The sequence below is a fragment of the Microchirus variegatus genome (assembly GCF_963457635.1).
Source record: "Microchirus variegatus genome assembly, chromosome: 1".
Taxonomy (NCBI): Eukaryota; Metazoa; Chordata; class Actinopteri; order Pleuronectiformes; family Soleidae; genus Microchirus; species Microchirus variegatus.
Window position 1 is genome coordinate 28,146,687 of NC_139802.1, and position 13,822 is coordinate 28,160,508.

The window sequence follows — 13,822 nt, forward strand, 5'->3', positions numbered from 1 at the left end:
GTTATTATTTTCAATTCAACACAGTGGACTTTAATGCATGTCTACACATCTACACACAAAGCTCACGCACACCAGTGCAGACACTCTACCTATGTCCTGATGCATATATATATTTACACATACACATGTCTATACACTTTTTTGTGCTTTTTTTCAGCCACAAAAGAGAAGTCAACTTTTTATATACATTATGTGTGCTTGTTAAAAAAAAAAAAGACAGGATATATATAGGGGAATATTCTGCAGGATTCCCCTATTCCAGCCTTTTTAAATGGATAAATACAAAGAAAGGAGCGTGATGATCAAGAGAGGAGAACAAAGAAGCACCGCAGGGCATCAAGATTCCAGCCACCATTACTTCCACTTAGTGAGTCCTCTGCTATTCCACTCATAAAGACGACTTGGACACAGTGGCACAGTGACCTCGCTACTCCTTCACTGGAAAATATACGTAGCTATTGAACCTCTGCCCTCATTTGTTCGAGTCTATTTTAGAAGGCAAAAAGATCTGTCAGTATAGCCAACAGTGACCTCAGTTTATATAATGCATGTATGCATCAGGTCAATTATAAATCATATTTGATGTATTTTTTACTATATACCCACTAGAAAGGATGATAGTGTGATAAAAAAAAAAAAAAAAAACTTGCTGTGATTTGGCTATAATGACAAATGATTGGGCAAAGCTGACTAAAATCACATGCTTTTGTACCCATTGTGTAAAAGGAAAAATATTGAGGCGATAAAACACTATTATTTTCAAGAAAGATAAGAAAACAGCAAGCCTGTCACATGGCAAAGCTTAAAAAAAAGAAGCAGACCCTGCACAATCTGTTTCGTGTCAATGAATTAGTTATACTGGATAAAGGCAATGGCAACAGCTTAAATACTGGACACAGTCCAATCTGAGATAATGACCCTCTTTTATAAAACTTTTATTGATTCTGTTTTAATGCTCTATTTTATTGCCTGGCATCAAACTCCATCAGAAGTCTGATTAAAGTGGTAGGTTTGGATTTCAGGGAGGAGTCAAGAGCTGCTTTGTTGTTGTTATTGTTGTTTTACAGTTTCACCTCCTTCTCTTAGGTCATTGGTTCTCAAAGTGCGGCCCGCAAGCCAATGGCGGCCCGCAGAAACATTTCTGGTGGCCCGCAATGAATTACAGTTGATAGTTTTAATCCAGGAGCTACTAAGCTTGTTAAATGTTTATTGGACATTACTGGATACAGACCAATAAGTGTAAACTGTAGAACTGCAATCTGGTTATTAAAATTATTACACGTTTTTTTTTTTCTTTGGCGGCCCTCAGTCCAATGTTGGGCTCCTAAATTGGCCCTCAGGTATCAAAACTTTGAGAACCCCTGTCTTAGGTTGATGGTATGAAGTATAAAGTATAAAGTGCCATGTGGTGAAGACAAAGACCTTTGGACAGTTCATGCTGTTCTGTGTTTATGTTTGTGCACATTAAGTGTTCTGTATGTTCATATGATCTTATATTTCCGGCTGAAAACCCAGTTTTCTGTAGGGACAATATAGATAGATACCTTTGCCTTTTTACATGTACATTGTGTATAAATAACACATTAAAATAACAAAGAAAAGACTAAAAGAATAATTGAAAGGGTGAAATACTTTGGAGATTCTGGTAGCTGCAGCCTTTATATACATATCTTATTGATTTCCAGGCTCTGGCTTCATGCAGACTTCAAGGCAAGAAAGAAAATATTTCCCAAACTTTCAAGCTGTATGACTTCAAACATTGTGTGAACAGGAAAAGAAAAAAAACGACCTGAGTTTCCGCTGTCATCTGTGACCACAACAACTCAAGGGCGATTAGATAATTGCAGAATTTCCAGTCATGGGTGCAAAGACCAATTACTGTCACACCTCATGGGCTCTTCAGCTGCACGGGCACATAGTCTATATCTCAGTCTGCTTTTCTGCCCTACAAAACTAACCATTCGGTACAGAGAGGCAACCCTGACATTGAGACTTTGACCAAAGTGCACACCTGTCAAAAAATACTAAACAAGAACCACTGGCTGCCAATTAACAGCATTCCTTTCACAGTCATTAAACTAGAGCTTTGATGGCCTCCACTGGGCCACAGGTGTCTATTCCCACTGGCAGTGATACTGGAGGGCAGATAAAGTCACGGCACAAAGACATTTTCAAACATGAAGATATCGGTGCGAAGTAGTTAAGGGACAGGAGGTGAGAGATGCAGCTTCTCAATATAAAATAGTGACTGTTTCACGTGCATATGCATAGTTTCAATACATATAACACTGAAAGACCTAAAGATTGATTTTATTCAATATCCTGAATGTGAGCAACATTAAATCTGCATTTAATTCAGTATCTTCTGCATATGCTGTTCTCTGCGTGCAGGGAAAGTGAATCCAATACTCAACACTTCACCTCGTTTTACCTCCTTCCGCCACACCCTCTCTCTTTTTTGCACGGCCAATTACAGTGTGCATGAGTGTGTGTCCATTATGTGTGTGAATCTGTGCACCCCGTTCACATACTAGAGCCACATGTAAGGCTGGCCCCCTCCTTCTCCTCTCTACGCCCAGTGATTTAAAACATATGGCAGGTTAGACAGATGGACTGAGCCAGACAAGACACACACACACACACAAAGGCCTGGGCAGATACTAATGGCTGTGTACTGTAGACGGGCTTGTAATAAAAAAAACATTAATCATCCACTGATTGTGAAATAGTGTGAAAACAAGCTGTACATTGGGTTTTATACTAACCACCATTTATTCTGTGTTCATTTCACAATACTATCACAAAGACATTTTTTTTCAAAACCAGTCAGTCCATTCCAATTATCTGCCACATATTAACTGCATGTTTGATGCTCTTGTAAATATTTACAGTACATAAGCTGCATGGGTTATGCTGCGTATCACTGGACATCTCCCTCCTGTGATTTTGTTCTTCAGAAGGCTTCAAGAACCAAAGAATGCAAAACATTTGAGCGTGTTTTCTCGTACTCTCTCAGACTGGGAGTGGTCCCCGCTGAGATCCACTCTCAGCACTACGGTGATGTAATGTTGACACAGTCTTTGAATACAAGCAACAGATCGGCGAAGCGTAAAAATGTTTATAAGACGGTGAGCCAACAATGACATTCAGAACAAGTTAGAAATATATCCGATTTCACACACAGGTTTCTCATAGGTGATATCATAATTCTCTAATATCAACTGTTGAACCTGAGTTTGTAAAGAACACAGATCCTTATTTTTACCAGTGAAGTGGAACTTAAAGGGACACTGTGTAGTATTTATGGGTTTATATAACCCAAAATCCACTTGTATACATATTATGTGCTCCTGCATTGTCTAGTCGCTGTATGATATTCTTTGTTTCATTTTCGTAGTGTTTCAAAAAGTCATGTAAAATAACATGGTCACGGGCCGCGGTTGCATAGCCACTGTTAGCAGCGAGACGCCATGTTTCTACTGGACAAACGCGAAAGAACAAATCAAGTGTCGCTTTACTTGTAGCGGAAGTCCCGCCTCCACTCTCTCCACTTCGTCTGCTAGCTCGCCCTCTCCCTCGCCTCACAAACCTCATCTGCTGACACAGAGAAAGACGACGAGGACGACATTTGACCGGCTGAGGATACCGTATCGCTCAGGGAACGGAGGGGGTGAGCAGAGGAGCAGTTCTTTGTTGTAAATTTCAGCCTCTCCTCTAGATGGCACTATAAACTACTTACTTCACCTTTAAAGAGCAACAAAGCTGTTGGGGTAAACTCTTTCTGCTTATTACAACTTTAAACTATTAAAATGTCAGGAAAGTGCAGTTTTTTATGTGTGGTTGTATAAAGTACTGAAACATCACCAGTGTTGACTGTAAACTAAAGTTTGAATCATTTTGGAAATCATTCATTCACTCCCCACACCAAAGTCCATACACTCTTAGAAATAAGGGTTCCAAAAGGGTCCTTCTACAAGGGCTGAGGTTCTACCTGGAACCATTTGCTTCTGAAAAACCCTTTTCCAAAGAAAGGGTTTTTCTAATGGTTCCAGTAAGAACCATTTTGATCCAGAGAACCCTTTAAAACCCCTTTCCTGAATAAAGGGTTTTAAAAGGGTTCTTTATAAAAAGGTTCTACCTGGAGCCAAAAAGGGTTCTCCTAAGGACAAGGCGAAGAACCTTATATGGTTCTACTTGGCACTTTTATTTCTAAGAGTGCAGAGAAAACTAGTGAGTTGACATCACAGCACACAGGAGTTGCTGATCCACTGCTGCCTCCATCATTAAGTTAAAAGGGTTATTTTGTGACTTTGGTGGAGAACAGCAGTGACACAAATGTAATGTGTCAGCAGTAGAAAGTGACATTTTAATGCCCAATAAAGTATATTTGTGTGTGCCATGGTTCTTCACAAGTAAACAATGGTTTAAATATGGTTTGACATTAGCAAGAAAACCTTATCATAGCAGACTCAGCGTAATGTGTTATTTGTAACTCAGTGATCTATGAAGCAGAAAAGCTTTAATATCTTACCTGAAAGTCATCTGTGGGAAATTGCAGCATGTCCCGCAGAACATCACTGATAATCTGGGTCCTCCTCTGAAGAAGCACATTCTCATAATCCAGAGGCTCAATGATCTTCGGCTTCACCTAAATGAAGATAAATAATTTAGTCCAGCTCCTCATATATCTGTGTTATTTAGAGTGTTTCATTTGATTATTGTTACTACTGTGTACAACAAGTATTATTGCATGAGGGAAATGTGGAGTGTTTATTTTCTCCGAACAAGTTGCCATTGTCCTTTGTCAACTTGCCATTGGCATCTACATCAGCAGATCTGGCATAGAGACAGAGATGAATGACACAAGACACACGAGAGAGGCAAGCGATGGATGAGCGAGAGGGCTGTGTGTGTATGCAACTGTACCAGTCACTGAGTCGTGATCTCACATGCAAAACCTGCACACAGTTTTCCAAGAATAGGCACAACCTTCTCGTTCCAATCCCCAATGCAGGAAGATATGTGGTCCAAATGTTATCCTCATTCCTATATAAATCCACGGTAAGTACCAGTGCCTGACAATAGTAAAGATCGCTGATCTCTGATCCAGCTGAGATTAAACTCCAGTGATACTTTAAAAAAAAATCAGCACTAACATACCACAGAGAGGACCCCGGGGATTCCACCAGTATAGCCTCTCTCACAAAGCCAAAATAGTTCTTCACATGGAACACATGTGTGGATAAAGTAAACACAACTTTGGTCTTTTCAGTGTTGAACTTAAAGAGAGATTTTAGTTTTTTAATACTTCTTAAAATTGATAATTTATGCATTTTATCTTCCTTTATACCATATTTGAAACTTAAAAGGGAATGTTTTGCACATATTACAATGCATCTTGAATTGATGTATTGTATTGTTGTGAAAGTTTGATCTCCTATACTAATAAGGGAAAGAGTTATCTTCTGGGGACAATGAGCATTAACTCCATGTCTTTCAAGAGCTGCTGAAATAAGACAAACATGAATAAAATAACATGTCTTGTAAATATTGTAATTCTGCAAATTTACTAAACAAATAAACCAAAAGTGTGTGTGTGGGGAGGAGTTATAAAATAGACTAATTATCAAGACCAGCATGTATTGCCCATCTCTCTAGAGTGTGTACTGATCTAGATTATTTGGATTAGCCACCTGATCTTGGTCCAATGAACACATAACAAGACTAGGCCAATTAAACAGACGTCTGACCATAGATTTACATTTCGACTGGGCTGAGAACACCTCCTGATGATGTAATGAAAACACTCCTGCACATTTCTCTCGGCACGTTGACTGTAAAAGATCAACTGATAAGGAGAAAATCATCTGCTATCATTTTCAACTGGATGACTTCCATTCAGACAGAAGATAATAACAAGGATCTGTGAACTGTGCGACCTGCCAATAATTATCTCAGATAAATATATTGCTGAGACCGACCCAATGAGGATCGAGATTATCGTAAATGTTGATTTTCCTGGTTCACGCTGGATACGCCTCGTATGCTTTGTCTGCTGCGTCTCCCCACATCAACAATATGATAACGACTTAATGTTCTGATTCATCTCTGACAGAAAACGTCACATGGTTTTTGTTTACTGGGATGAAGGATGTGCCATGTAATACATTTTAAGAGAGTCATTAGAATATATTTATTATATCACTATGGAATTAAGTTTCACACTTGTCCTTATTTCCACACTAATGCCATTGTTTTTACGTTTAAGTCAGACAATGTGTATTGGAAATACCATAATAGTACTTCCCTATTACAGTGTTACAAGTGTTACCCATTCAGCCTTAGTAAAAGCAACATTAATAAAAAATAACTCTCATCATAAAATACAAAAAAAAAGTTTCTTCAGTAAAAAACTCAACACTGAATCATTGAATTGTATTGATGTACCAACTCCTGCCAACTTCTCAAAGTCCCTGACTCTCAGCTCAGCAGCCATAAATGAACAAAGGGAGCCACAAGTGCTCCATTTCCTAAAAAAAGATCAACATTCAACCCCCTGGAGACGTGAGCCCTGAAGCTGCTATTTCCCATTTCCGTCCAACCCTTTTAAAAGGCCTTCAAAGCTACTGTTGAAACGGAATCTCAGAGATATAAAAAAAAAGTGTTCAAACAAAGAACGCACATCGGTGAGAAAGAGTTGAATTAAAAAAAAAAACTATGAAGATGGGACAACACAGTACAGACTTACCGCTGCCACCTGTGACCCAGCCTCCACCTCTGCCTCAATCTCAGCCAGACTCTTGTACTTCTGTGGAGACTCTATCACCATCTCCCTTTTGGGGGCTTTGCCTGTCCGACCCTGCATGGTGGCCGCTCTTATCTCTGTGTAGCCGAAAAAATCCAGTGCCAGACTCACTGCACAGACACTGCCATAACGCAAAGTTGCCTGCAGTCTGTGAGGATTGTGAGAGCTTTGCAGACGTTCAGTGAGAGTCCCTCTTTACCCAGTCACAATAGCCCAGCCTCCCTCTCACTTTCTCCCTCTCTCTCTGGCTCTCATCAGAAGGGTAGGGCGCCTCCCACCCCGACAGCTGTGCAGCTGTGAGGGTGGATATGTGTGTTTGCATGTACAGTATGTGATCTGTGAGAGCAGGAATGGAGGATAAATCGACCACTCCCCCATTAAAACCTTTGGAGAGGCCCAGAGAACATGCTGTCATCTGTCTGCTTCACCTGCCTTTTTGTGTGCAAGCTGACAAGAGAATAGTATAAATCCAAGATTAAAAGAGAAAATGATTGTGCGCCCCCCAGTTTTGTTATCTTTTGTTTCATTATTGAAGTAGTGATCTATGGAAAAATTCCAGAAGGGCAATATGGATAAAGTCATCAGAACTTACTGTCTCCATCCTTTAACAAGATCTGAAATGACGAAGTGTTTGATTATTGTATGTGATGGAAATCTGCTTTTCTAAATAAAAAGATAATTACAAAAAAAAAAAAGAGAAAATGATTGAAAAAAAGACATTTTGAAAAACATAGTTGTGCTTGTATGGATTCAGAATGAATAATAATAATAATAGAAACAAGTTACATTCAAACCATTGTCAAATGAATTCACGATCACAATAGCTATCAGCTCCACACAAGCGGTGTGAAGATCTCTTGTTGACTAAAGACATCCTCATGCTGCACACAGGAAGTGATTTATATCATGTTGAGACAGACAACATTGCACGTGTGAAGCACACAAAGAAGCTAAGAGGAATATTGCTTTTAAAAAAAACAGTCTTTCAGCAGTTTTGTGAGATAAATATTTATTTTATTCACCCGCATGCTGCTCTCAGTCAGGTCTGATAGTATTGCTTCACGAAAAGGACACGGCAAAACAAATAATGTTACGTATTGTAAACAGGGGCAGGATGAAAACATTTTAAAGTTTAATTCTGTGGGTTGAGTATGTACAACGTATAAACAAACTAGTTGTCTCACATATTATTTGTTTTGATCACAATGTACCCAGAATGTAATTCTTCTTTTTTTTTTTAAATATGAAAAAAATATTATTTGGTGAATCGATTCATTGCTTTTACTTTGAATGTTGTTTGATTGATTTCAATCAAGGTTAATGAAGATATTCTTCAGTGAGTGGGAGTTGGATCCCCAAAACTGCAATGTATAGATGGAATATCTAAAAATAACTGTAAGCAGCCACAGTTACAGTATTTAGACACTCTGTCTGTGTTGATATAAAGATCAAATCCCCCAGTGATATTTTGCTCTGCTTTGTACTGTTCCTGCACCGTATCCGCTGCAGCCGGCCCCCACAGCAGGGTCTGTGAAAACACACTTCCCCCTCATCCTCATCCGGATACACACACTTATACGCACAGTCCTGCTGCTGTTTCAGGAACATTTTGAGCTGATGCCTGTTCGCCATCCAGTCAGCATTCTTTCTTTCTTTCCTCACTTTTATTGTCCGAATCAACAAAAGCAGGACAAATTGGCCAAGCTGTTTGATGGCATTTAACGTTTTTTAATGAGGAATTATTGAGGGTAAAATCCTGTAGTCTGAAGCCAGTTTCTCTATATGCTGCTTTACATAACTCCCAAACCACAGTGATGTTTACAAGCCACCAAATCGCTCTGACTCAACAAGCATGATTCTCTAATTATGTATGTGGGCTGAGTGTGGAGCGGGTCTGGGGGAGTGGGGTTGTCAGAGAGAGACGAAGACATGCCACAGGTCCCGATGACTTCAAAGGCCATTGCTTCTATGTGTAAATTTCATCATCACTGCTCCAAAGGAAATCCAACACAGAAACTGGGAATGATGTGCGTGCTTCACCTCTTTGTACTGTAGAGCTCTCTGATGTGTAAGGCGCTGCACGTCATTTGCATAACTTGTTTTAACTGTATTAGCTTCAAAGGCACTCATTGAAATGTACCGTAAAAAAGACTTACAAAAAGAAAAGTCCTGCTAGATGTGGACACTGCAAACAACTGTGGAGATACAAACCAAGGCACTCTGTCTTCAGTTGAAGTTATATTATCAATATTTTTCCAGCATGAACACAAACTGACGAACACTGAACTTTGCACAGCAGCCATTGTGACATTTTATCAGGAAAAGCACTGATCCTATTCCTGAGGGTTCTGTTCAGTTCCTGAGAGTCAGGACAGTGTGACAGTGAACCAGAATGCACCATGGGACTGAGAAAGCTGAATGGAACGCAGCCGTCATTAATTATGTATTATTTACACCCATGATTACGCCCCCATGATTTTCCGACATTGACCTTTATAAATGGCTGCTGTGCATAGAGCCCATTACATACCAGATCCAAGTGGTATTCTGCTTCGTAATTGTAGTTTGGTACACAACCACAACACACACTCTATGGTGCAATAAAAAATGGTTTATTGTATTGACTACAATAATTAACTTGTTGTGTACTATATGTTTTTTGTATTAATGTTATTGTTGCTGTCTTTGTGTTGTTCTGACCTGCCAAGGGACTAAATTACAACCTTGAACAGTGCATCAAATAGTAATTTTAATTGTATGCTGTACCTTTTACATAAATTAAAAAATGTATTACATAAATATTATTTTAATGGACACACAAGAGGCTGACTAATACCAACATGTTTTGGGCTGTTTTGGGTTGCCAGATATTTCAGAACCACTCTCTGCTTCCTGGTTTTGTGGCTGCTCGTTGCCCTGCCTCACCCCTGCACACACCTGTTACCGTTTACCTAATTATCCCCTCAATACGACACCTCCCCTTTTCCACTCACCAGCTGTTAAATTGTCTTTAAACACAATGCCAGGCTTCCCAGACCTTTGTTTTGCCTCCGTTCCTGACTGTTTGACTACACCTGCTGCCAGATTTGTTTGCCATTTTCAACAGGCTAATGAAGACTGTTTTACTTTTACTGCCATCGATGTTCTAGTATGTTCAAGTATGTTCCTTATATGGTGTTTTAGTGCTGGACGAGAGTTTGAATTAGGAAAAGTCAGTGTGTCCTATTTCCAAAAGTCTAGCCCTTGCTGGATCATGATCATGTTGAAAAAACGTTATTTGCAAATTGTTACATTGAAGTGGATGAGTTATTATTTTTTATACTTTTTAATTTAAAAAGTGCATTGCTTTGTACTCTAGATACAGTATGTGTGGAGCCTAGATTCCAAGTTCTGTAAATGAAACATGAAATATGCATGAAAATACAGCATTTGTGTGGACCAGGTTTGTGATTCAAGGTTTTCATAGGCTGCAGATGAACTGAGCCATAGCCTTCGTAAGTTAAAGGGATACATCACCAATTTGCACTGTGTCAAATGACACGTTTCGCATCATTTGACTCGCAGTAGGGCAAATTTGGAAAAAGGAAAACAGATTTTTTTTACAACTCAGTGAAAAACTGAGGGAGGGAAGCACATTTTTAGTGCTGACAAACGTTAACGCACGACACGTTTCCATGACGACTGACCGAAAAAAGACGCGTGTGACGTCGTGTTTACGTGCCGCGACACTGGAGTCCGGGTACTGTTTACCACGTTAACCTACTGCACAGCACTAACATTTAAAAAAAAAAATACTAATGCTATTCTAGCAAATTTGTCCCCCTTTTTTTTGGGTTTTTAAGCCCCAAAAACGGCGTTGCCGTCTAAACGAAAGGCACATCTGATAAAATATTTTGTTGGTTTCACCCGGGAGCGTTGTCGTGTAAAGCCAGCCTGAGTGTTTGTGTGTACACAGTTGCAGTGCAGGGGTGGAGGAAGACAACAATTGTTTATCCTGTCAAAGTGCTGAACAACTAGGTTCTTTTGTCCAGTGGAATTTGTCTGCCTTCTTATAAAAGTAATCACTTCCTGTGTGCAGTGCGGGAATGTCGCCAGGTGACACAAGATCTCGACATTGAGTCATGTGGAGGCTTAATCAGCCTTATTTGTCTGAATGTAACTGACATTTGCTCATATTTCAGTGTTAAAGTGAAATGAAAACAAACTCTGTGCAGGTTTCTGTTGACTTTCCCATGGCTTCAGTCTCTTACGGACTGCTTTCTGGCCCCCATCGTCTTGCGTGGACCTCAGCAGTGACAGCGTCACCAGCTCAGCATTATAATCAGCCTGTTGTCTGATTAGACCCTGGCTGCTCTGAGGTCATCCCACTTCATTCATTCACATTTCTGAGGCACCCGCGCACCATCATGCTTCCTGGGGCTGCTGCTGGTGTCGTGCCAGCAATACCACGAGAATGTGTGAATGATGGGACAGGGGAGTGCAAATGATTCTACATGGTCATCTGCGTAAGAGCCTGACGTCAGAAAGTTGTCTGAGAGAGAGAGAATGAGGGCTGAGGAGGTGGTGTGCATTTGTTTTTACACAGCTTGGACCCATTAGGACATGTGAGCCTTCCACACCCTTCCCTAGAGGCGCACACAAACACATACACAAACGCAGAGGATCACACAAATCTGTGGAGAGTAACTTAAAGGCGTTCTGACGTAATATTTGGGAGGCAGCCATTGCACCAGGCGCCTTGGAGAGCGAAAGCACCAGGGTGTTGACTGTAAAGTGAAAAAAAGTGAAACTCCAAATTGAGTCTGATCCTTCTCCACATAGATACACATACAGATGGAATAATGGCATGTATGTTAGCTTTCCTGATCTATAACTTGCTTATCTGTCACAATCCATTGTCTGTTACACACACTTCTCATGGCTCAATGCCATTTTATCAAAGAAGACATCAGTGGTTTGACTTTTATGCACAACATTGCACAACTTTTCCTGCAGGTAGCACATGGAAAAACATATGGGATGAGTTAAATGTGATACAAGAGAAGGGGGTTTCCTCGGTCTCTGTTATGTCACACTCGGATGTGTTGAGACCTCAACTCAAGGCCATAGACTGCATATATTAATGCATATAGTCTTCCACTTGCCAATGAACACGCATTTTCAAGATGTGTGATTTGACCGGCACAATATGAGCTTTTGAAACCTGAAGTTCAAAGGTTACCTGCAGCCATGTAGCAGCTGTCAATCACACTTGACCTGCATGTGCCGTGTTGTATCGTCTATTTCCCTCAAAACAGGAACATGATTTACAAAATCCACATCATGATCTATTGAAGAAGAGCTAAAACTCGTGATTGGGACCAGTAACTAGTCAGGAAAATGTTAACTTATGTTACAAGCAGGAGTTATGCACAGTTAAACCAATGAAATCTGATCAAATTACACACACAGTTTTGAAAAATGTATAATTAAAGGAGGTCAACACAGTCAGTTCATCACTTACAAAAAATACAGAGTTTTGCTTTCTTCCTGACAATTATTTCTTTGTAATTATTTGATTTAGCAGTGGACATTTAGATAATTTAACTGCTGGTGTGTCTTTTTACTCTTTAACTCATGAATATGAATATTTGTGAATATTTCATGTTATGAGGGATGTTAGCCTTGTACATTTTTAAATGTAATACCATTTTCCTGAATGTGTATTTTAATTTTTATGAGCTCATTAGAATCTGGCCTTAAAGCTGTTCTTTCCAACTTGCAATTAGATATTAAAGGAAAGATTAAGTATATATTCCACTGCAACTACAAATGCAGTAGTTGTTGTTTTTTACAGGTTCAGAGAGGCCAACCATATAGCTTAATGGGTGCAAAAAAAAAACTGGCTCTAAAAGTGATGATGGTATACGATGAACGTCCTTGACTCAGCATGCACAAGCAAACCCTGCATAACCTTCTCACTATTGATTATCCAATAAATCTCTTTGACTTATCACAGGTCAGGCTGCCTGGCTAATGCAGCAAACTTGGGAGATGTAGCTTAATGAAGCAGTCGTAAATCTCCAAATGGCAGCTGTAAGGAAACAGACCAACAAGAATCAGTGAATGGATATTATTTTCTCTGCTCAGTAAAAGCTGATTTGAGCAAACCCTGAATGACTGCACTTATCTTATATATTCGCTCGCTAGCTTTTGATGTGATTCACAAGTGTCATCAGGGTCACCGACGTGCTAGACTTCTACATGTAGTTCCTCAGGGGAGTCTATTAGGAAGATTATTAGCAACAACAAAAAAGAAGTCTGCTCATTTTTAATCTGATGTATTTCCTCTCTATATTTAATTATTCATTTCTTCTCCTGGCGTCTATTCTCAAAAGGGACATAACGCTGTATTTTATGTGGAGGGAAAAAAAGTTAGTGTGGGTTTAAACCACACATGGAGGTGGAAATGTGCTTATTAACCCATTTTAACTAGTTCAGTAAACATTCACTTAGTGGGTTAATATTGGAGCATCAAAACTAACATTAACGACTACACCCAAGGATGAGCACTTTGTCTACAGTTATAGAGAAGCAAATAAACCAAAACACACTCAACTGTAAGAAGTAAAATAGCTTGTTTTTACTTCACAAACAAAACCCTTAAATCGATCCATTCTAAATATAGTTGGCAATTAATTAACTAATCAACTATTGCAGTCTTGACAATACAAAATGAGATTAAATTGCATGTTATGGCCCAATGAAGAAATTGCCAGATTGTGCTGGTGATCAGGATATTGATTCAGATTCATGAATTGTGTATGAGTGTATTGACACTATGGGAAACTGGGGAAATGGAGTGGCCTTGACAGAGGTTTGTACTATGTGAGTGCTTTTTCATGTCTCATTAAAAGGATTAGAAAATGTTAGAACATGACTAATTACCCAAAGACAGACAGACAAACAGACAGCAAATATGCTGTAGTTGTGTGTGCTTTACCAGAGCAGTGGTAGGAATCCAAAGTTGAAATCCCC

The 13,822-nt window shown here is 39.5% G+C and overlaps 1 protein-coding gene across 4 annotated transcripts in view; it reads right to left on the reverse strand.

Moving 5' to 3' along the window:
* Positions 1–13,822, reverse strand: part of dock9b (dedicator of cytokinesis 9b) — a gene marked incomplete at its 5' end in the record, with an annotated part of 57,424 nt that overhangs the window by 33,362 nt on the left and 10,240 nt on the right. For 3 of the 4 annotated variants that reach the window (XM_083888834.1, XM_083888833.1, XM_083888831.1), the window contains one exon: positions 4,532–4,648. In XM_083888834.1, the coding sequence (XP_083744960.1) occupies positions 4,532–4,648 (117 nt within the window). Of the gene's footprint in view, positions 1–4,531; positions 4,649–6,748; positions 6,866–13,822 lie in introns of those variants that run through there. The other variant, XM_083888832.1, reaches the window with a different exon arrangement.